Source organism: Drosophila miranda, chromosome XL (genome assembly GCF_003369915.1).
Source record: "Drosophila miranda strain MSH22 chromosome XL, D.miranda_PacBio2.1, whole genome shotgun sequence".
Taxonomy (NCBI): Eukaryota; Metazoa; Arthropoda; class Insecta; order Diptera; family Drosophilidae; genus Drosophila; species Drosophila miranda.
The window spans coordinates 19,816,009-19,838,663 of record NC_046673.1 but is presented as its reverse complement, the minus strand read 5'-3'; the positions used below and the strand labels follow the sequence as shown (position 1 = coordinate 19,838,663).

The following is a 22,655-nucleotide window of genomic DNA, read 5'->3' as shown; positions in this document are numbered from 1 at the left end:
TCTCTCCCATCTCAAGGCTACGGCGAGCTGATCGCGGCCCTCACCCGCCTCCAGAGCCAGCTGAGCAAGAGCGGGCTCAGCACGCTGGCCGGACGCGTCTCGGCAGCCCACAGCGTTCTGGCCAGCGCCAGTGTGGCCCACGTGCTGGCCGCCCGTACCGCCGTCCTGCAGCGCCGACGCCCCCGCGTCAGCGGCCCGCTGCACCACAACGCCCTCGGCCTGCAGAAGGACATCGTGGAGCTGCTCACCCAGTCGAACACCGCGGCGGCCATTGAGCTGGGCAACCTGCTCACCAGCCACGAGATGGAGGGCCTCCTGCTGGCCCACGACCGCATCGCCAACCACACGGACGGCACGCCCTCGCCCACGCCGACGCCCACACCCGGCGGAGGATTGGGTTTGATGGGATCGATGAGCGGAGCCAGCAGTCCGGTGTCAGCGGCGAAGAGAGCGGCGATGGGCGGTGGGGTGGTGGTGCCACCACCGGTGGTCCCCGTCCCGTCAACGCTGGCGCAGCGCGGAGCAATGCCGCTGCCGCGGGGCGAGTCGCCCCCACCGCCGCCGCTGCCAATGCCAATGCCCATGGCCATGCCGATGAGTGCCTGCTTTGGAACGCTCAACGACCAGAACGACAACATCCGAATAATCCAGATCGAGAAGTCGACGGAGCCGCTGGGCGCCACCGTGCGCAATGAGGGCGAGGCGGTGGTCATTGGGCGGATCGTGCGCGGCGGAGCCGCCGAGAAGTCCGGCCTGCTCCACGAGGGCGACGAGATCCTGGAGGTGAACGGCCAGGAGCTGCGCGGAAAGACTGTGAACGAGGTGTGCGCCCTGCTCGGTGCGATGCAGGGCACGCTGACGTTCCTCATCGTGCCGGCGGGCAGTCCGCCGTCCGGGGGCCTTGGGGGCCTCGGCCTTCCCGGCAGTCTGGCCGGCAGCGGGGGACCCGGCTCAGGGCTGGGGGCACACCGGGACACGGCCGTTCTGCATGTACGGGCGCACTTCGACTACGACCCGGAGGACGACCTGTACATTCCGTGCCGGGAGCTGGGCATCAGCTTCCAGAAGGGCGATGTGCTGCACGTGATCAGCCGCGAGGACCCCAACTGGTGGCAGGCGTACCGCGAGGGCGAGGAGGACCAGACGCTGGCCGGCCTCATTCCTAGTCAGTCGTTTCAGCACCAGCGCGAGACCATGAAGCTGGCCATCGCCGAGGAGGCGGGCCTGGCCCGCTCCCGTGGCAAGGATGGGGCCAGCAGCAAGGGTGCCACCCTGCTCTGTGCGCGCAAGGGCCGCAAAAAGAAGAAGAAGGCCAGCTCCGAGGCAGGGTAAGCATCTACCAGCACCACTCGTACCAGGGTGCAGCATCCTGCCCCTGAAGGATCCCCCACTGATCTCGCTCTCCCTCTTCCTCTCTTCGCAGCTATCCCTTGTACGCCACGACGGCGCCGGACGAGACCGATCCGGAGGAGATACTCACCTACGAGGAGGTGGCCCTGTACTATCCGCGGGCCACCCACAAGCGGCCCATCGTCCTGATCGGACCGCCCAACATCGGACGCCACGAGCTGCGCCAGCGCCTGATGGCGGACTCTGAGCGCTTCTCCGCTGCAGTGCCACGTAAGTAGAGTCCTCTCGCAGTCTGCGGCCTGCAGCCTCTCTTTCTCTCTAACTTTCTTTCTCGCTTTCTGCGTGTCCTGGCAGTGTTTTATCTGCTCGAGGAGCGCCTCAAGGAGGCCAAGACCAAGACCAAGGCCAAGGGTAAAGCACAGCCTCTGCAACTGAATCCCAGAGCATTCGCTAGCTATACCCAGGCTTCTGGTGTCCCACTATCCTCTATCCCCCATCCTCCAGCCTCCATCCTGCGCCCTTCACCCGCTGCACCCCGATGCCAGACACATTCAATCCCTGGCTAACCTCATTTCTCTTTTGTTATCTCAACCTGCAGACACATCACGTGCCCGGAGGGAGGGCGAGGTGCCCGGTGTCGACTATCACTTCATCACGCGCCAGGCCTTCGAAGCGGACATTCTGGCCCGTCGCTTCGTGGAGCACGGGGAGTACGAGAAGGCCTACTACGGTGAGTCGGCAAGGCCCAGAGCTTACCCCGGAGCTGAAAGTAATCTATTCGAATATTCCACAGGCACATCACTGGAGGCCATACGAACGGTGGTGGCCAGCGGCAAGATCTGCGTCCTCAATCTGCATCCGCAGAGTCTGAAGCTGCTGCGAGCCTCCGACCTCAAGCCCTATGTGGTACTGGTGGCGCCCCCCAGCCTCGACAAGCTGCGGCAGAAGAAGCTGCGCAATGGGGAACCATTCAAGGTGCGTCATCCCATCGCTTTGTTTTTGAAACTCCATCTGAATTTTGTGCTTCCATTTTGCAGGAGGAAGAGCTCAAAGACATCATTGCCACGGCCAGGGACATGGAGGCCCGATGGGGGCATCTCTTCGACATGATCATCATCAACAATGATACGGAGCGCGCCTACCACCAGCTGCTGGCCGAGATCAATTCGCTGGAGCGCGAGCCGCAGTGGGTGCCCGCCCAGTGGGTGCACAACAATCGGGACGAGTCATAGGGATTCACTGGAACCAGGCCCCCCTCCACCAGCATCCAATCCCAACTCAAACTGCAAACGCAACTCCAACTCCTGCTCCTCCCGCAGTCTTTGTAAATACAAGTTTCCAACGAGCCATCAGCCAGGCCCAGGCCCAGGGTCCAGCTCCAGTCCCTCGGAGAAGTACCGCCCACACATTGCATATACCGACCCCTATATCTCTGTATTGTATATCCCCAACCCATAAATATTTATATTATCTGTTTGCAAATTTCCTCGTGTTTTTTTTTTTGTATTTTTAGTTTTACTCTTTGAACTGTTTTGAAAGCCCTCCCATTCCCATACCAATTCTATTATATGTCCCCCTACTATGTACTTATTTTAACGAAATTGTTGTTCGATTAACCATTATTGTTCCATCTTTTTTTTTAACACTAACTTATATACAATACATAATATATAGTTATATACATACATATATCGTACGAGTATGCATGTATATTTGTTTTTTTTTTTTTTTTTTTTGGTCTAAGCTAAGCTCCGTGCACTTCCTTAATTTCTGAGGGCCAATCAAAAATGTAAATTAGCAAATTACAAAAAAAAATACTAAGGCCAGAAGGGCCAGAAGCCTGAAGACCTGAACCCCTGAAGAGCAGACCCAATAAATTGTGTAATAATACTACCATAAGCGACCACAAAACAAAAAAACAAACCAATCGAATCGAATCCAAATCCAAAATGTTAACAGAGCCAGAACAATCCGTACGGCGGGAAAATAGGAAAGGTGATGGGAGGACGGAGTGGAAGGAGTGCGTAGAGAATCAGATGCATATGTTGCAATTACGTAATCTATTTACTTTATACAGATACCGATATACATACTATACATAACTTATAGACGAACGAAGATCGAAGCTTACTTCCAAAACCATTTAACTCTTAACGAAAGTAACGAAGTAGCGAAGCTTTGAAACGAGAGAAAGAGAGACAACAAAATCAGTAAGTCATTGCCAAAAAAAAACAGAAAGAGGGAGGAGGGTAAAGGATGGGTGATGGATGATAGATGATGATAGATCGAGCTAAAGGATACACTCCACGAGCGAAACCGTAGCGAACTTTAAGCACTGTAAAAATAAAAACCAAACAAGTAATCGAATGAAAAGCGATTGAGGATGAAATCGATGATGAAATTGATAATGATGATGATGATTGAGGGGCCGAAGGAAGGGAATGGAAAATGCATTAGGCTAAGCATCAAACGAAAATACAAAAGTAAATGTTGTTGTAATTAATTATCGTAAACTATACAAAAAAACAAACAAACAAAAATCGTCTAGATAACAAAGAAACGAAAGAGTAAGAGAGTTGGTTTCCCACAGCCAAACCACTAACGAGACCGGAATAGTTGCAGGTTTTAGGCATGAATACATATTTTGATGAAATATACTATATAGAAATATACACTATGAATACGACTATGAATACGAGTACGAGTACGAGTGCAGGTACAGGTACGAGTATACATACATATGTATGCCAAGTGCAACATCTGGCGGCGGCAACATGGATTTTATATTGAATTGCAATTGAAGGTAGCAAAAGATTGGGGAAAAAGGCTACGAGTGCGAGTATATGTATGTAACACAATGTTAAACACTTGAAAGATTCTACGAGCGAAACAAAAATCTATATATATATATATATATAGTATATATATATATATACATATAATTAAATTGGAAATATTTTTTTTTTTTTTGTAGTCAACAACGTATAAACGTATAAATAAATGTGTGTGCAGTAAATCTGTTTAAGTTTTTATTTATACGCATTCCAAATGAAACTAAATGAAATAAATAAATAAAATAAATACGAAACCAATACAAAAACGAAAACAAAAACAACAAAACAGTAATAAATAAAATACAAATGCAAAAATTTAGTACGTTGTATGTGTGTATATGTGTGGCGTAGCAAAACTAAACAGAATACGAAACAAAATTACCTTAAAGAAGAAATAATATTAAAAAAAAAGAGAGAAAGCGAAGCGAGAATATGCTTAAGCAGATTGCAAAACAGAGAACAGCCAAGGCTTAACAGCCACTGTATGGAAAAGAAAGCCAGTAAACCATTTATAAGTAACCCAAAACGCAAACGCAAGCGCAAGAAAGCGATCAAGTCAGACGAAATAATACTATAAATACCAATAATAAAAGAATGATAAGCAAACGAGTCTAAGCCGCGAGCGTTTCCATGCATTTGAATTTCGGTTGACTGGGCGGCCATCGATAGCTTGGCGCTGCTCATATTTGCGTTAGTCGTTGCTCATACGATATTCTTCCCGGGAGATCGATAGACTGAATTAACGTTACTTTTAGATTGTACAATGCTAAACAGAGCTTTCTTTATTAATACAATTAGAAACAGGATAAATCAGAACAAAAGGTATGAGAAGGGTGTGCTGGGCACAGATCTTGGCCGGGGCAATCGCTGGAAGGTGATCGTGGGTTTCGTTTAATTGTGGGGTCGCGACGGACTGGCTGGATATCTATTACCATCCGCCACCGCCATGTTTGGCACCTCCCTGGCCACCGCCGCCGCTTCCGTGCTTGCCACCACCGCCGCCACCTTGCTGCCAGCCTCCTTGGCCACCACCACCGCCTCCGCTCTTCTGCCAACCTCCCTGGCCGCCACCACCGCCTCCGCTCTTCTGCCAACCTCCCTGGCCGCCACCACCGCCTCCGCTCTTCTGCCAACCTCCCTGGCCGCCACCGCCAGCCGAGACAAAGGCGAAGAGGAGTCCGCACAGGAACACAACGAGTAGGGTGTACCGCATGATGAATCGAACTGATAAAAGGAACTCTGTGTCGTGTCGGAAGCTTGCTGCTGGATGCTTGACTGCACCGAAACTGATGCTCCATTCCGGCCCAGAACAGCGCTTATATAGCAGTCACTCGCAATCCAACCGAGTCATGCTTCTGCATCCGGAACCTGGTTCAGCATAAGCTGAATAATCTGAAGCCGTCGGCCCGTCCCAATCCCAATGCCATTGATCTTGAGCAGGCAAATGCCAAGCACTGCCTTCACTGCCAACTGCAGCACATGGGGCGACACTGGCCACTTGTAATCTGTTGAGCCACTGTCTCTTCATTAATTATGTGCCACAGTCGCCCTCGGCCTGGCACTTGCCTCAGCTCTCCGCAGCTGTGTCATTTATCATCTAACTATTTTCATACATAGCTTTTGGTACCCTCTAGAATGACGCCTCGACGCAATCGTAGTAGATTCGTTCGGAGCACGGTTGCCACAATTGTCTAAAAATTACAACAAAAATTCCTAGTTATTATGCTCTATAAAAATATAAATTTTATAAGGATAAGGATAAAAACATGCGAAACTATTAAATTTTGGCCTGTTTTCGTGTCGTCATCGTGGGCTGAATTTCGATACCACGACTGGATAGTTCCCTTTGCCCGCCAAATGAACCTGTCCACCTCGCATGCCCACTCTACCGGTGAAGAATCATTTACATATTTATTTATTTACACAATTGTAGCCTGAGACTAATTCTACAGCAAGACTGAGCTCTATCAAGACCTTTTGGTAATGGTCCCAGCGGCAGAATTACTAAATATTGCATACTGAATATAAAATAATTAAAATTGAATTTTTTTTTTTAATTACTAAGGACAACTAAAGACTTATTTATGTAGCTCCCTATGGAAAATGTAGAGGGGTCCTCATATTGAGCACATTACACAATTTAGATAATAATTTTAAAACTAATCAACTCTATCGGCGGACACGTAAAGAACCCAAATTGAAGTCACCATATTGCAGAAATTCTAACGGTCTCGCAGATTATAATTATCGTACACATTTATGAGTATTCTGTGGAATATACGTTGCGCTGATCCGATTGGATCTTTATACCAATCTGATCCAAAATGGTGTCGTCTGCCAGCAGACGAATCGGATCGCAGCGTAGGATTCCTGAGCCTGAGCCTTGGTGAATTAAATTACCTGTTTAATTTATATTCAGAATGCAATATTTAATAATTATATCCCTGGGACCCTTATGAAGAGCTCTAGATAGAGAGGAACTATCCAGTCCTAGAATGGTGCAGATGTCGCCTCGTACATCTCTCTGCTCTCTAGAGGATCGAAGAACCATCGCGACTCAGATCTTTCTCTATGACCTTTTCGTAGGCAACATCGGCTGACCTGACCTGCTTAGTTCGAATGGCTTCAGTATGACTTTATGCTTGATCGCCACCGGACCAACTATGGCAATAATGAGGCAACATACGAGTATGTAAGGGGATGCGATTCGACTTTTTCCAGGGCTGCTTACAGATGCTGTTTCATGTATAGTTTCGTTATTTCAAATTCATTCTTTTCCGCTCCTCCCGAGACCACCATACGCACTGGAGCCTCCCCAGGATTTCGATAAATGGCCCTGGCCCAACTATCGCCCTGTCCATGTCATGCCAATAGACAGCCCACGGCTTGCTTTAAGATGACTCTATTCCTTGTCAGATCAGCAAATGGCATGACTCCTTGACGGCTTCTGTCTGGATTCCAACTGCCGACTGGCAATCGAATAGCCGAACTAGATGGTTACATACCCCCTCACCACAGCTGTATAGCTGTACTCCGATCTTCTGATTTGTCCCAGGATGATCTTGGAGAGAACAAGACAAGGATAACAGTTGGGTCGAGATTTATTGCTTCTATTGGGCATGTTCCAAGAATATAATGCAAAACGTTTGCCAAGCAAATGCAATTTGCTATATAATTGATTCATAATTTAGTAACATTTCAGGAAAACAAAAAAAAAAACAGAACGATTATTGGATATTTACAGTATTTACAGACTGCTCTGCTGGCCCCGATCTGATCCGATTCCAGCTCCGTCTCCTGCTCGGACTTTGGGGCAGGATCAGATGAGGTGCGGATTCAGTTCAGTCTTAGGCCCAGCCGCCGGCTGGTTGCCACCCACCGCCGCCACCACCTCCCCCTGAGGACCAGCCTCCTCCACCGCCGCCTCCACCACCTCCATGGCCACCACCGCCGCCTCCTCCGCTGCTCAGCTTGATGATCTTGATGACCTTGGTACTGCCGCCGCCGCCACCTCCATGACCGCCGCCTCCTCCGCCACCGCCGGACGACCAGCCTCCTCCTCCTCCGCCACCGCCGGACGACCAGCCTCCTCCGCCTCCGCCACCGCCGTGTCCACCGCCACCGCCGCCGCCTCCACCCAGGCTAATGATCTTGATGAGCTTGACATCTCCACCACCGCCACCTCCGCCTCCGCCAGAGGACCAGCCTCCTCCTCCACCACCTCCTCCGCCAGATGACCAGTCTCCTCCTCCACCGCCGCCTCCTCCAGATTGCCAGCCTCCACCGCCGCCGCCTCCGCCTCCTCCGCTCTCAGTGATCACTTTGATTATCTGGATATCACCACCTCCCCCGCCTCCATGGCCACCGCCCCCTCCACCGCTCGAGGACCAGCCACCACCTCCTCCTCCGCCGCCGCCGCCACTCGAGGACCAGCCACCTCCTCCTCCGCCGCTACTGCCGCCAGGCTTCGGCTTGGCCGTCACGCTGGCCGCTCCGATGAGCAGGAGACACACAAAGGCCTGCAAGACAGAGACACAGATAGCCAGCAATCAGCAAGGGTTCCACTCAAAAAAAATCACCAAAACAACAAAGAGAACAAAGGGGAGAAGGAATAAAGGATAAGGGATAATGGATAATCAGGGCACGCAACGTTGCGTATGCGTGATATTTGGGATACTCCAAAATCCTGCCGAATCGAGTCCACGTACTTTCATTGCTGGGAACACTTCGAGTAAGTACTGCGCTGTCTTGAATACGCTCTGTTGAAACGCCGCGGATCCACAACTGACATGACCACCACCGGCGACCGAGGCTTTTATACCCAGACCCAGCTGAACCGAGATGCCGTGGCTGTGGCTGGGACTGTGGCTGAGTCTGCAGAGCCCCACGAGCGTTAACCGGAAAAGCACTGCCGAAATGCTGAAAAAGCAACGATTTTCCACGCTCACTGTTCGAATCGGAGTGCGGTGCGGTTGTTGCAGATGGCAAGTGGCATGTGGCATATGGTGGATGGTGGATGGTGGATAGCGGAGATGGTTGGCTCTGCCAGCCAACAGTTGCTACAATGTGGCCCAAATGCTGCCGCATCATCATCATTGCCATTAGGCGGTAGGGATAGGGGCTTGGGATGTGGATGTAGATGAGATGCAATGGAATGGGACATGCAGCACTCAGCAGACGCCAGGCGGTTGGCGGCAGGCGGCAGGCGAAAGTGAGGCGGCGACTCTCTGTCCACAAGTTACAGACAACTCATAACGGTGACTCCATTCGTTTGTCGCATCTGCAACAGATTGTGGCTGTGTGGCTGTGTTGCTGTGTGTGGCGTTGGTGGCCGGTCGAGCGGTGGTTCGTTTGTGTAGCATCAGCATGAGCATAGCATCCCCCGAACAGTCCGACTAAACTAAGCAGTTGCTGCACCTTTCCCATTACATAATCCATGCGGCAGTCGAAGCAGCAGCAACATCGGCCCAACTTGCAACTTGCAGCTTGCAACTAGCTGCTGTTGCTGCCACTGCCGCTGACATTATTTGATTTGCATCTTGGGGTCTGCCCGTAATGGGCCGATCATTTGCAATTTGCCCCAAAACGATGACAAAGCCAGTCGAACGATTGGCCAGCCAGGCACAGCCCCGATCCCAGATCCTCGATCCCCCATGCCCGATCTCAGACCCAGCATCCATCCATTAACCATTCGGGCGTGACGTATCCACATTAGCCACACCAACAGACCAAAAGCCACCGAAAACACACCGAAATCCCCAATGGTCCACATCTAAAATGTGTTCCGAAAGATCGCTTTAAATTTGCAGACAGATTGGCCATGCTGGGCACCAGCAGAGGTGTGACCAGCCAAAGTCGATCGAGACTACAAGGCAGCGAATATTTGTGCTACCAGAATGATGAAGATTACTCCAGTATGCTTATCCAGGGTGCCTTAATAAATATAAAAAAATATGAAGTTCAGTCCTGCCTGAGGAGAATCTTTTTGCCAAAGGCAATGCTAGAATGCATCCTATTGGATAAATAATAATATGTAATTTGTTCAAATAAATAAGAAACAAATGTTACGTTTTAGTATTTTATTTCTTGATGTAACCTTTCGGGATTGTCTCCATCTTAGAGGGTAGGTTCTAGGTCTAATTTGTTGTCGGAAGATTGTAATAAGGGAGGTTTTGTATGCCATTGATCGATAACACTGCTCGAGGCTGGGATAACGGTTACTGTGTCTGTAGAAATCGATGGGTTATGCATACTCCCACGGAGCTACATCATTTAACATAAAGTTAACAACGAGATTCCATCACACATGTGGCACTCTCTTTCCTCTCATTAAGAGGTTTGGGCAAATAGTGTTTTGAAGGCGTGGCTCTAGTGGCACTCCACTAATTACAGATGCGATAATTTCCAACGAAAGTGCAACGTGAGCGGCGGCAGACACTAATACCCAGCCCCATAAATCTCCTCATCAGCATCTATTACACAATCTAGCGGAGATCCCTGCGGAAGGGGCAGGTGGCTGACAGTGGGTGGGGAGAGGTGTGCAGGAGAAACTGGCGTCAATTGCAACAACGACCCAACGACGCAGTGGCAGTGGCAGTTGCATTACCAATTGCAGTTACTGAAGACGCAACACGACGCACTCGCCCCAAGATGCGAAACGAGCAGCGAACTGTGGAACTGTGGTGATGGTGATGGCGATGGTACGGGTCTCGAGGAGATCGCAGACGAGCCAAGTGGACAGCATCCACTACTCGTACATGCTGTGAGCATCTGCTTCAGCAGGCAAAAGCGATCGGATCGGATTAGATCAGCGAGGCACGAGGACACAGTCGCAGTCACAGCAGCTGGCTGTCTAACAGCAGGAAAAAAACCCATCCACCGTGGCCATCCACCAGTAACTTGTGGAGGCACGAGGCGATGGCATCAAAAAGGGAGCTCTTCTCATTGAGAGAATCACAATTGAATACTTATCCATCCATTCATTTAGGAGTACTCTATGGAATCCATGGCTGCCATTCTCAAGACAAGCACCTTTAAATAACTTAAATGATTTTCTTTGTTTTATATCTTATATATCCTCATGACGATATCAATCGCTTTTCTCTGATTTCCGAGGTCCACTTTCCAATTGCTTTGCGACCAGTGTGCCCAGCGACAGCCAACAGCCAACAGCCGACAGCCCATAAGTGGAAACTGGGAAGCAACGAGAAAGCGCCACAACCTCGACCTATGGCTTGTGGCAGGACAGGCGAGCTGGCGAGGCGCAGACGCAGTTGCAGACGCCTCCGAGCTGCTCTCCACTCCACAGACAAGACATTATTTTGTGGTGTACTGGAGCAGCGGGTCATTCGTATTCGGATGCACCGCCTTCGGGCTGCAGATTCGTGAGCTGAAGAGCGGAAGAGGTGGAAAACTAGTTTCGTGCCTCCATGAACTTATGATATTTATGGTGCTTGCACCTCCATGCTGCCTCTTTTCTATTAATGCTTGGATGCCGGGTCTATAATTTTCGCATTGAAACTGAAAAAAGAGAGAGAGACGACATTCGATCAAATATTGTGATCGCTCGTAAAAGACGCGGTCGGTCCCCTCTTCCCTGGTCTCTGTTTCTGTCTGGTTTCCGAATTATTTCGTAACTCGGCTTCCTGCTTCACTGGGCCCGGGAGCAGAAGCAGCAGCAGCAGCAGCAGAGCCACATCCTGCACAGGGCTTATGAAACAACTACTCGTGGATAATCGAATGAAACAATCGATTGTAGAGCATCGAGCATTTTCACCACATATGTACATATGTATGTACTCGTATACTCACAGTGGAGTCCCATCCGAGTGTTTTCTTTGGTTTATTCGATAATTATTCGTAGGGTTTTATTCGTTAATAATTAATTAATTCGGTAATTTAATTAAGTTTAAAGTGATGTTGTCTGTTTACATTGCATTTGGTTTCAGTTTTCCTATGTTGTATAATTAATTTGTAATCTCATTCGTTAAATATCCATTTGGTTAATTATTGCAAACCGCCTCAAACACCATACATATGTAGGTCCGCTATCTGGATGACCCAGGTCATATCCCCATACATAACCCAGATTATCTGGCTAATCTGAATGATCTCGGCGATGATCTTCCCCCGGGGAAGAGATCTGATCTTCCATATACGAGTATATGCGTACGCGTGTGTGTGCGGCTATCCTCTATCAAATATGGAGTTGTACACTCGGTTAACCACGTACGATGCTTATATATAGGCATATGTATATTACGATATATCTATGAGTATCCGGCCCCGACGGGAAGTTCCCCCGCATTGAATTGAACTATTTATAGACCACATGAAAAACAAAACAAAAACATTCTAAAAAAAAACAGCACTCGAAAAAAAATTGGGGTTAATGCAAGGATTTAAAGTTAGTTAAAGATTATTTCCTATGCGAAGACTAGACTGCTGTTCGATCAGCTTTTTTTTTACACAGAATCTGCTCTCCTGACTAGATGGATTCGTGACTAGAGATGGATGTGGGGGATGTGGGAACCGAACGCGGTCGCCGTAGAGGAGTCGAGTCCAGAAGAGATTCGTTTATTAGCAACACCTTTCAGGTACTTATTAAATACTTATTCTGGCTCGGAACGCAGCTCGAGGCTGCTCACGGCTCACGGCTTACGGCGTACAGAACGGGAGGGGACTGGGGTTGCGGAGAGGGGATGTTGAGGTCTGATCATTCCGGGTCCTGGCTCTGCTCCGGAGAGATCATGACCTCAATGGGCATTAGCTATTGTTCCATTATAATCGTATCCTCGGGCTTGACGTTGCCGGAGTTGATGGCCTCCATGGCCTTGCTCAGAAGTGTGGCATCCTTCAGGCTGACGACCTGCACCAGCTGCGGTTCCTGCCCCGGACCGCCCTGGATCATCATCTGGTGCATGCCGGGGGACATTGTGATCGTCTCCAGCTGATCGCCATTCTCCACCTGGCGGGGAAGGAGAGCACAAAGCAAAGAAAACGGTTAGAAAAGTTAACCATCCTTAACAATCGATAGACTAGATAATATTGTATGGATGGATGGCACGAGTGTTGTGGGGGGATCTTTTGTGGTACTGCCTCGCGCATCCGTCTGTCTCTGTCCCTAAGGAAACTATAATAAAAAACGAAAGGAAAAACAAAGGAAAGGATCGATCGATACTTACACAAAATCAGGACTAGCAAAATATACAAGCATTAAATATGCCAAATTAAATGAAACAAATACAAATTATAATTAAAATCACAACAACAAAAGATTTATTCAATAAAATTTGTTGGTTTTTTTGTTTTTGTTTTCGTTTTCATTTACGTTCACTTTCACTTCACTTTCGCTCCGAGCGCTGCAGGTTAGCGCTGCGGAGAAACATTTGGTCTAAAACAACTAAAATATAATATTTGCAATTGCACATAAAACTAAACATTCAAATAATGACAATAATAATAATAATAATTGAATAAAACATAATAATAATAAAAAATAGTCATAGATCAACATAAAAATAACTTTATATGCACTTTCAATGTTTGCAGCGAGCGACCCAAAGGGCCGGGGATGCCAGGCAAGTGGTACCAGGGATACGCGTATATCCCTATACGTATTCTATTCTATATATGTATGTATGTTTAGCATATCCCACATGGTTTTAAGGCTAAGGGTCCAAGGCACAAACTAACACAATAAAAATCAATGGCATAACATACTCTGCTGTGGCTCTTCTTAACCGATTTCTTTTGTCTACATTTTCAATGCGGGATTGACTAAATTTGGTTTGGGTTTAGGCTTTGGGCATGGGCTTTGGGCTTTGGGTTACGGGTTACAGGGGGGGGGGGGTTATGATTTAAACTAGGTTCCTGTTCGCTTGACTACTTACCGAACTAAACTAACTCAAGATTTGCCTAGCATTCCGATTGCAATTGCTCACTACTTTTACTTTTACTTTCTAAAATATTTGGTCTGAGTTCCACTCTATGCCCTAGCAAGATTATGTCCACGATTCTATATGCAAATCACTTAAGACTAAAACAAACGACAACAAAAACGGATATCCATGATTGGTTTTGCAGCTTGATTAACTAGGAACATGACTGATTAATTCACTTTCAGCTTTCTTTGCCTTTTCGGTAAATCAAACCGCTCTCTGCTCTCTATGTGCATTCTGATTTTTGGCTTTTGTTTCATTTATCAACAAATTATATTCCTATTTTGGTGTTTTTGTGTGTTTTTTTCGATTCATCGAAGATTCTTCCGATCCGAATTCAAATAAATTCTATTCCACGTTATTCCAGGAACCTTTCCTACTTTTCCTGCTTAGTTTCCTCGCCTCGTTTCTTCTGGCATTCACAATTTGTTTTTTCTAAGTATAGATGGCAAGTGTGTGTATCTGTGTGTGAGGTGTGTCTATGTTGTTAGCAAAATGCTGCGTATGAGTTGGGTGTTTGTGCAAAGCCGCTTCTTGACTAGATTCGAGAGGTTGCCTGTATCTGTATCTATATCTGGGTGGGGTCTACGTAACTACGGGTGTACGGGTCAACGACTTCTACTCAAAGTTCTCCAGCTTAATCGTCTTGGCCGGCAGCTGCAGCTGCATGTTCGTCAGACTGGCACTGTCCACGCAACGTATGGCGGCAGCTGTAGACGCCGCGGAGGAGCCTATGGGCACAGAGGATCCGCTGGAGGCAGACGTCTCGCCGGCCGTCTTTGTGGGCAGCTTGCGGCTGCTCCTCCCGGGCTTACGACGCTTCTGTGCAAAGGGTCCGGCCTTGTTGGCCGCCGCCACACGTCGCGTGGAGCGCGTTGTGGTTGCTGCCGTCGTGGTGGTGCTTGTCGTGGTTGGATGGGCAGCGGGATTGGGATTGGGAGTTGTCAGCAGAATGGGGAGGGGCCTCTTAATGCTATTGCTATTGCTGCTGCTGCCGCTGTTGTTGTTATTGTTGTTGTTGGCAAGGGTACTATTGTTGTTGTTGTTGTTGTGGTGATGGTGGTGGTTATGGTTCTGGTGGATATTAAAGCCCGCACTACTGCTACTATGGTTGCTACTGCTACTGTGATTAATGGTCGAGGTGGCCGCCGGCGCTGCCGCCAGATAGTAGCGCGCCCCCGGAGCTGCCTGCAATGTGAGCGACTGGTGGTGTTGCCCCAAGGTAGCGCCACTGCCACCGCCGCCGCGTCTGCCCAGAAGGGCATGGCCGGGGCTGATCAGCGAGTAGCACTGCAGGGATTGTTGGGTGGCCGGCGGCTGGGACCCTGAGGCCGAGCTGGAGGTGCGCGTGGCGCTGGTATCTACCTGCATGGGGGCCAGGCACACGGTGCCGTCGCTGTTCGTCTGCAGCTGCTGCATATTGGCCATCACCGACTGGTACATGGAGACGGGTACCGAGATCACATTGCTCACGGAGACGGGATAGCCTGGAGGGAAGACAGGACGATGCATGAGCCTCATTCAATTATCTTATCTGATGTGCACTACTCACCCTGCCCATCCTCGGTGGTGATATAGATTTGGCCATCTTGCGTCTCGGTCAGATCCACGGTCATGTTCTCATGCCCGTTGACATCGGTGAGACTTTGTACGGTCTGGATGGTGGCTCCACCCTCGCCCTGATGCAGCTGCAAAGACATTAATGGAGTTGGTCAAGTCGTACAAAGAGCACTCCTTAGGGGAACGGGCACTACTCACCGTTGCCACGCCCTGCACCTGGGCGGTTGTGCCGTCCGACAGCGTGATAATGGGATTGTTGGGATCCACCTGGATGAGGGACACCGTGCCGTCAGCGTTCTGCGAGAGAACAGTCTGCGTGGTGTACTGTACGGGAAAGAGAGGCGGTCGAGAATGGGGTTATGCAAGGTTAACAGATATAGCACTGCTAAAAGTTAATCAAGCGAACGAGGCAAATCATATCTTAAGAAGTGCAACAAAAAAACAGCATAAAATCGAACGAAATTTAACATAAATTATATACAAACAACATTCTATGGATCGAAGCAACATTCATTTAGCAGACACCACAGTGAATAGATCGTTTTATTTTGGTTTTGGTTTTTGTTGGTGTTGGAGTTGGAGTCGTGTGTGCGTGTGGGATATTGTTTCGATTTTGCGATTTGTGTTCGACTTGTGGCAGATGGAAATAATGAGAACTTGCAATGAAAACCCAGCTGAAAAAAGACAAAAAAAAAAAACAAACAAAATATATATGTATAAAAAATTAGGTGACAAACAAACAAAGCAAAAAAATAATGGCATTAAATCAAATATCAATCAAATAATCGGTTTTAATCTCTTCGCACAGACAAGCAGAAGTACAGTACATCAAGATATCTACTAATGTTAGGTATTAACAAAATGATAATAGAACGAGGCAAGAAACAAGAAAAAACACAGCAAACATCAGCAGCAGAACAACATAACGTTGAGCCAAATAATAATCTGCGAACAAAAGAGGTTTTTGGGAAATTGACGCGCACCTATGGACGACTATGCATAGGACTCTATACCGCTGTTACAAAGTGCATGTGGGCGCGAAGCCACAGCTCGGATGGGGACACGGACACTTTGCAAATTGCATAGTTTATGGTTTTCCAGATCAGGCATTCTTCAATCAGTTACTGCCCAATCCCTTTATCCATCTCAAAATAAAGTACTCCTGAATAAATGCCTCTCTTTCTTGTGTGACTGCATTCATCCTCATCCATTGAGTCGTTTGTGACTTTGATTGGAAGTCCTATTAGGAAGAGTCTATCATCTATAATTGTTAAGAGTCTCCCTATCTAAGGCGCGTTCTTGCTACAAGACGTACAAGCGAATGTTGCAGAATAGAATGCCAGATAATTGCAATAACAACATACATGGCGCGTGCATGACGCGGAGAACTAATGCTCGACTCGAACTTCGCTGATAAGGGTTGCCTTTTGTTTTTGTTGTTGGGCTGCTCCCTGAGTCAAAATATAATCTAAGGATTGGTGGGGGATACCAAATACATCCTAAACAAATTTTCGCCCATTGCTTTTCAACATAGCTCTCTCTCTCTCTCTCTCTCATATATAATGGATCTTTTGCCCTTGCCCTGTCAATATCCATGTCCTTGTGCATGTGCCATAGGTCCACGTCGTGTTCCCGGCTCGTTGATAAGTGGAATACACGAACAGAATCAGAACAGAAAGAATGCCAATCGGATTCAGATTCGTATTCAGTTTCAGTTTCAGATTCAGTTTCAGATTAGTACGAACATCAACGTCGCTCAGCGTTATTGGCTCGATGCAAACTTGGGCATTCGCAATCTGTTGGGCAGTGACAGTCTGGGCGGCCGAATTCTGGGCTGCGGCCGCTGCCTGGGCTGCGGCACTTACGGCGGCGGCCGTCGTTGGAACAGCGGTGGCCGTGGTCGTCCCGCTGGCGGTCGTCAGCTGTATGGTCTGCGGCTGGCCGCCGCTTATGGGCTGAATGTGAACGGTGCTGCCGGCGGGTAGGTGGTGCTGCTGGTGGTGCTGTTGTTGCTGCTGCTGCTGCTGGTGGTGCTGCTGCTGTTGCTGTTGGTGATGCTGTTGCTGCTGTTGCTGCTGCTGCTGTTGCTGCTGTTGCTGCTGTTGTTGCTGGTGCTGCTGCTGCTGCTGGTGGTGTTGTTGGGCCGGCGCCTGGCATATCTCGATCTTGGTGGAGGCCGGCAAGGTGGCCGTGGTGGTCACGTGCTGGTTGTTGGTGCTCTGGATAATCGTCGGGGCCGGGGAGTTGGTCTGCGCCGTGTGGGTGGTGATCACCGTACCGGCGCTGTTGATCTTCACCACATTGACCTGCTGCGGCTGCTGTTCGTTGGAGTTCAAGGTTGGAGGTGGGAGTTTGACGGTTAGTTAATCGAATGGATCAAATGTGGGGTTAGTGGAATCGAATGGGAGTGATTGGATGAACCACGGATGGATGGGAATGGGGGGATGCAGGATGGACCAGACAGAGATTAGTTTTCGTGCGCCTTGTCAAGCCGTGAAACCCAGACGTCGCGCTGCCGCTGAACGCCGATCAGAAATGGGGATTGGTCGGGACTGGGAGCCTACTGGGTCATACTCACATTGCTGTTCCCTGACGGTGGCGTCATTGTTGTCACTGTGTGGATGGTGGGCGTGCTGGATAGCTCCATGTCCTCGTCCTCGTCACCCGATTGCGAGATCAAAGCGTTCACCTTGTCATCGTCATCGGCAAAGGTCGGCAGCAGGTCCTCCCGTCCATGATATTTGTAACAGTTGATCACGATCTTGCGCAGCGCGTGCGTCCAGCTGATCTGTAGCCATCAGAGATGGGAGATGGACAGATGGATAGATTGGAGGGAAATTTGTGATTAGTACGATTCGGTAATTCAACGGGGGCGGCTGTTTAACACCCACCCCACCCACCTTCTGCTTGTCGTCCTCGGAGCGGGCATCCATCCGCACATTGGCCCACGGCAGCTCCTTGGGCCACCAGGGTGGCCGCGTCGACTCCCGTCCCCAGCCGGGCTTGCCCCGTCCCGTCGAGTACTTGAGCATCAGTGGAATGAAGGCCCGCAGCTGGGCCTGGGTCATCTTTTCGACGGGCGTTGGTATCCCGTCGATCACCAGGCCGGGCAGCTCGAACAGCGACGGATCGTCCTGGGGCGGTGGCGGCGCCTGCTGCGCCAGCGCATTGTCCAGCTCGTCCATGACGATGTTCTTCAGGTTGCGGAGCACATCCTCCAGCGGCTTGGCGCCGAATACCTTGTAGCTGGTGTTGGGCTTGCCTGGCGTTGCCACCAGCACTACCGCCTGCTTGCCGACGCGACCCGTGAACTCGTAGATGATGCCACGCAGCTTGCGCAGCAGCCGGTTCTGTTGCCGCTTGCGCACCGACGGGTTCGTCTCGAAGCAGTGCGGCCGCTTGCGCTTCTTTGAGCTGGCGATGGCCGCTGCCGCCGCCACACCGACTGGTCCGGCGGCGGCCAGCTGATGGGCAACATCATCGTTGACCGGTATCGAGCCGAGCTCCGCGTCGTACAGGCTCCCATCACTGCTGATCAGATCCTCCTCGTCGTCGTCGCTGCCCAGGCTCTGGATTTCCTCGTCGAGCATCTCGATCTTGTAGGTGGTGCCGTTGCTCTGGCTACCGCCGGACTGAACCTGGCTGTGACTGTGGCTGCCGCTGCTCGTCGTCGTGATGGTCGTCACGTTGAGGCCTCCGCTCCCAGAGCTGCCATTGCTCCCGTTGCCGCCGCTGGAATTGGGACCGCCATTGCCGCCGGTGGTTGTTACTACCACATTGCTGCCGCCGGAGTTCCGCTGGCTGTTGGCCGGGGCCACGACCAGACGATAGCTTGTGGTTGCCAGTTTGCCTGGGTGTGGGTGCCGCCTTGCTGGATCTGTCTATCACTCTCTCGTCCGGCTCTCTCTCTCTCTGTCTCTTTGTCTGGTCTTGTCCGGTCCGGTCCTCCTTCACCTTCGTTCCTTCGACTTGTGGCCCCTTATTCGCATGCGCACTGTGTGATGATAAGAGCTGTGGAGACACACAAAAGCAGAAAACAGAATTAACATTTAATTGATTTACTTATGTACAAATACGACTATATATACATATGTATGTACTCATGTATGGCTATCTCTTTCTTGCGAGAAGTTCTACAGTGAAAAAAGCTGTACAGTTCTCTCGCTGATAAGCGAAATGTGAATCAGGTCATAGGCGCGCATGCGCAACGCCCCAATAACAAAACCGAACAACAATAACAACCAAAACAGACAGAAAATAAATGTATATCTACATTTGTATGTAAGTTAATATGTATAAACAGCTGCGGTCAGAACAATAGTAGATGCCAGTGGGATGGGGAGAGAAGGGGGCGATGGGGGGCCCCCAGAGGTGCCGCAGATTCCACAAAATATAGCTTGGATATTTTCCAAAATCGGATCTTCAAAGCACCTTTGAAAACGATGATGCTCTGTCATCTATATCTCAATACGAATAGTTTCAAACTAATTGCCATTTATTCACGTTTACGTGGTGTTCCACAGCTGCACTTTATCGAACAGCATTGGACCCCGTGCTACAGTTTGTAGCAGCTCCAATGAACAACTTCTACGTGTAGGGTATTGGGTATTGGGCCTCGGGAACGTGAGCTGTCTCTAAATTTACATGCGAGTATGTGTGGGCAGGGTGCAGGGGGTGGGTGGGGTCGACAAGGTTAACAGTATGTTCGCATGTGGCATACCACCTGATGGCAATAGCCATGAATACTTTTCTGTTGCTTGGAATGACTTGAGAAATCATCTCCTTTATTTGTGGGACTTCCCCCTTTTTCATTTCGGATAATAAGGATCAAATAAATCAGCTAGAACCGATCAGAACCCTCTCTCGCTCTCTTTCACTCTCTCTCTCTCTGATTTGACCATCTACATGCACACTCGTATGTAGTCATCCCTGTCTCCGTTATTCTTGTAGTACACAATTTAATTGTTAAACAGTTAAACAATGGAAATAAGAATAATAATAACTTTGGCACTCTTTCTTCATTTGGTTTTCCGGGCACGGCATTCTTCCATCTCTTTCGATCTTTTTTTTTTAATTGTTAATTTTAATTTTGTAAAAAACAAGTAAGAAAATATAAGAACAAGCTAGCGCATTCGTTCACTCTTTACACTCCCTCACTGTCCTCCCTCTCTTTCACTTTCACTCTCGCTTTATCTCGCTTCTCTCTCTCTCCCCCAATAAGAACATGTGCCGTCCTCCCCTCACTGCGCAGACTCTCACAGCTTGGTTCTTTCTTCTGGCAATCACTCTCCCCCTCCCTTGCCACCTCTTTCGAGTGTAGCTTTCCTGGGGCCTCTGCACGTGCGCACTGCATTCGATTGCGAGTTCGAACTCGAATTCAAAGCCCAAAATTTGGCAAAATCGACATATTTTTCCGACAGCCAAATATACATATTTATTTCTTGTTGAAACTTTTAAATTATTTTTATTGCTTGCCTTAACAGTTTTTTGCTATTCGGGTTTCAATTTCGCCTTGGGGGGGGGTTCCTTCCCGGGGGTTCAGAGAGTAGAAAATCCAATTGGGATTCGTTTCTGTATCTATGGCTCTGGGACTTCTGGCATCGACATTTATTGTGTTATTTATCCCTTTATTATTATTTCACGCACTTTTCAAGACACGAAACAATGAAAAACAAGATTGTTTATATTTCACTTGAGCACTTTTCCGTTGTGTGTTTTCTAGGAGAACTCTTTAACGCAGACGCAGAGAAAACAGAGCAAAGTCGGAACTGGAACTGCGATTGGACTTGGAAATATTGTATGATTGTAGCTCTCCAACGCGGACCCGGACCGATTGCAGCTCTCTCTCTGGTGGCTCTGGCGGCTGTGTGACTCCGTGTGGCTCTTCTGAGTGCGGCTCAGTGCTGCGCTGCGGCTGTGCTGCCGGCTGGGTGCTGCGCCGAAACGTTGAGTTCTATTTGCGTTTGCTCAGAGAACGGCAGCGCCAGCGGCAGTGCTTGCTTTAGAGGCGGCCAAGGGAGGAGTAACAATAACAGCAACATCAACAGAGCAACAGAGCCACAAGCAGAGCGGACCGGAGCGGAGCGGAGCGAAGCGGAGTAGAACGCACTGCCAAACCACCCCACGGACAGGGACAGCGACGTCGACGCAGTTAAAAATCAATACTGCGCCCATGCGTCGACGTCGCTGGGCGACGCGTTTGACAGAGAGAGCGCGAAAGAAAAGCCCTCCGCACGAGTATCGTATACATATGTATGTAATGCTGTCCTCCTTTAGCAGCCGTTGTTCTACCTCTTAAAGTAACTGTTTACCTTTGCAGCACCCCCCGCTCCGCCCACAAAAGAACAAAGAGAGAGAGAGCCACGGAGAGAGAGTAAGAACAGTGCTAGAAGCTCAGCGCTGGGAAACGGCTAAACAGAGAGCTTCCGTGGGGAAAGCTTTCGCCTGCATATGCGTACCCAGCCTAACACCCCTCCCACCATCCCGGGCAGCCATCCTGCGCAGCATTGGAGAGAGACAGCGACATTTGTGTGCAAGTGTGTGCGCGTGCTTTTGCAGGGCTGCGCAGTTTACCCCCAAAAAAGAGCTCATCCCCCCCATACCCACCAGCTCGGAGGAAGTCCCAGGCCCCCGGTTCCCGCTCCCTGTAAAAGAAATTCAGCTCGAAACGTCAACCCTTGGAACACTACCACCACTTTACTTTCACCACCACTATCGCCGCAACACCGATTCCGTAAATAACAAAAACAGCAAGAACAAAACAAAACCTACAAGGCGGCACGGCACGCAAACTCCTGACGCTTGATAATGACAGTGTCCGTGTCCCGTCTCCCGTCCCTAACCCCGGCGGACATATGGCCACGCATGCACTGCACGTACTCTGCGGCACCACCACCACCCACCACCAGCAGTAAAGCACCACCACCACACCACAGTGTGCACCACTTCTCTCTCTCTCTCTCTCACACTGTGTTCTCTGTGTAGGGTGGTAACAGAGGGTGGCTTTTTGGTTGGGATTTTTGAGCTGCGGTAAGCGCGTATCACTTGCACGTGCCACTGGGGCATGCCAAAATCACACTGTCCTCCTCCTCGTACAGTGGCGGGCATAAAAAGAGCCCACAAATGTCAGAAATGGGTATGTGATAACCCTTGAACATCTGTGTCCCTGCACAGATTTGTATTTACAGAAAGCCCTTGGCCATAGCCATTTCAAAGGTAAAGGAAAGGTGTATCCATATTGTGTTGATTCGTATATTCTTATTTCTATTGTTGGTTGTTTAGAATTGCTGAGAGTTGAATTGAGTTGATTGTATTGAACTGTTACTGGAACTGCTTTTTGGTATAATGATATATTTTTCAGAGATAAGAACACCTGATACCCAGGGTTCGGATGATCGGCAGTGAATATTTTTGAAATGCTAGACAACTGGAATTTTTCCAACAACCGATTCGATATGCGATCGGTAGGTTC

The 22,655-nt window shown here is 49.2% G+C and overlaps 4 protein-coding genes across 15 annotated transcripts in view; 1 reads left to right on the top strand and 3 right to left on the bottom strand.

Annotated features, from left to right (window-relative positions):
• Positions 1-4,027, top strand: part of LOC108159648 (MAGUK p55 subfamily member 7) — a 69,533-nt gene extending 65,506 nt beyond the window's left edge. For all 10 annotated transcript variants that reach the window (XM_017293118.2, XM_033395556.1, XM_017293134.2 and 7 more), the window contains 5 exons: positions 17-1,328; positions 1,424-1,620; positions 1,949-2,080; positions 2,144-2,325; positions 2,388-4,027. In XM_017293118.2, the coding sequence (XP_017148607.1) occupies positions 17-1,328; positions 1,424-1,620; positions 1,949-2,080; positions 2,144-2,325; positions 2,388-2,582 (2,018 nt within the window). In that variant the 3' untranslated portion in view covers positions 2,583-4,027. The remainder of the gene's footprint in view (positions 1-16; positions 1,329-1,423; positions 1,621-1,948; positions 2,081-2,143; positions 2,326-2,387) is intronic.
• A 902-nt stretch (positions 4,028-4,929) lies between these two features.
• LOC108165116 (protein FAM98B) lies at positions 4,930-5,485 on the bottom strand. The gene has a single exon (XM_017301174.2). The coding sequence runs from the start codon at positions 5,395-5,397 to the stop codon at positions 5,113-5,115; it is 285 nt and encodes a 94-aa protein (XP_017156663.1). The 5' UTR covers positions 5,398-5,485; the 3' UTR covers positions 4,930-5,112.
• Positions 5,486-7,149: 1,664 nt separating this feature from the next.
• LOC108153089 (acanthoscurrin-2) lies at positions 7,150-8,551 on the bottom strand. Its single transcript, XM_033395931.1, has 2 exons — positions 8,393-8,551; positions 7,150-8,203 (listed from the first exon to the last, which is right to left on the bottom strand). Exons 1-2 carry the CDS (start codon positions 8,396-8,398, stop codon positions 7,532-7,534), a joined length of 678 nt encoding a protein of 225 aa, XP_033251822.1. The 5' UTR covers positions 8,399-8,551; the 3' UTR covers positions 7,150-7,531.
• Positions 8,552-11,529: 2,978 nt separating this feature from the next.
• Positions 11,530-19,063, bottom strand: LOC108162739 (DNA-binding protein Ewg). Of its 3 annotated transcripts, XM_017297621.2 has the most exons (8): positions 18,085-19,063; positions 17,763-17,972; positions 17,329-17,502; positions 16,930-17,202; positions 15,383-15,508; positions 15,177-15,312; positions 14,990-15,111; positions 11,530-12,651 (listed from the first exon to the last, which is right to left on the bottom strand). In XM_017297621.2, exons 1-8 carry the CDS (start codon positions 18,772-18,774, stop codon positions 12,454-12,456), a joined length of 1,929 nt encoding a protein of 642 aa, XP_017153110.1. In that variant the 5' UTR covers positions 18,775-19,063; the 3' UTR covers positions 11,530-12,453. The 3 variants fall into 3 exon arrangements, with proteins under 3 accessions (XP_017153110.1, XP_017153113.1, XP_017153121.1); XM_017297624.2 differs by lacking the exon at positions 11,530-12,651 and having other exon boundaries at positions 13,190-15,111; XM_017297632.2 differs by lacking the exon at positions 11,530-12,651 and having other exon boundaries at positions 13,190-15,111; positions 17,050-17,202.
• Between the last annotated feature and the right edge of the window lie 3,592 nt (positions 19,064-22,655).

Bases quoted from the DNA above. Each gene is read 5' to 3' on its own strand.
- LOC108165116 (XM_017301174.2), bottom strand. From the start codon at position 5,397: ATGCGGTACACCCTACTCGTTGTGTTCCTGTGCGGACTCCTCTTCGCC.
- LOC108162739 (XM_017297624.2), bottom strand. From the start codon at position 18,774: ATGCTCGACGAGGAAATCCAGAGCCTGGGCAGCGACGACGACGAGGAG. The intron at 15,509-16,929 runs GTTCGTACTAAT...TTTCCCGTACAG, and splicing joins TAACGCTGAGCGACGTTGAT to TACACCACGCAGACTGTTCT. The intron at 15,112-15,176 runs GTGAGTAGTGCA...TCTTCCCTCCAG, and splicing joins CACCACCGAGGATGGGCAGG to GCTATCCCGTCTCCGTGAGC.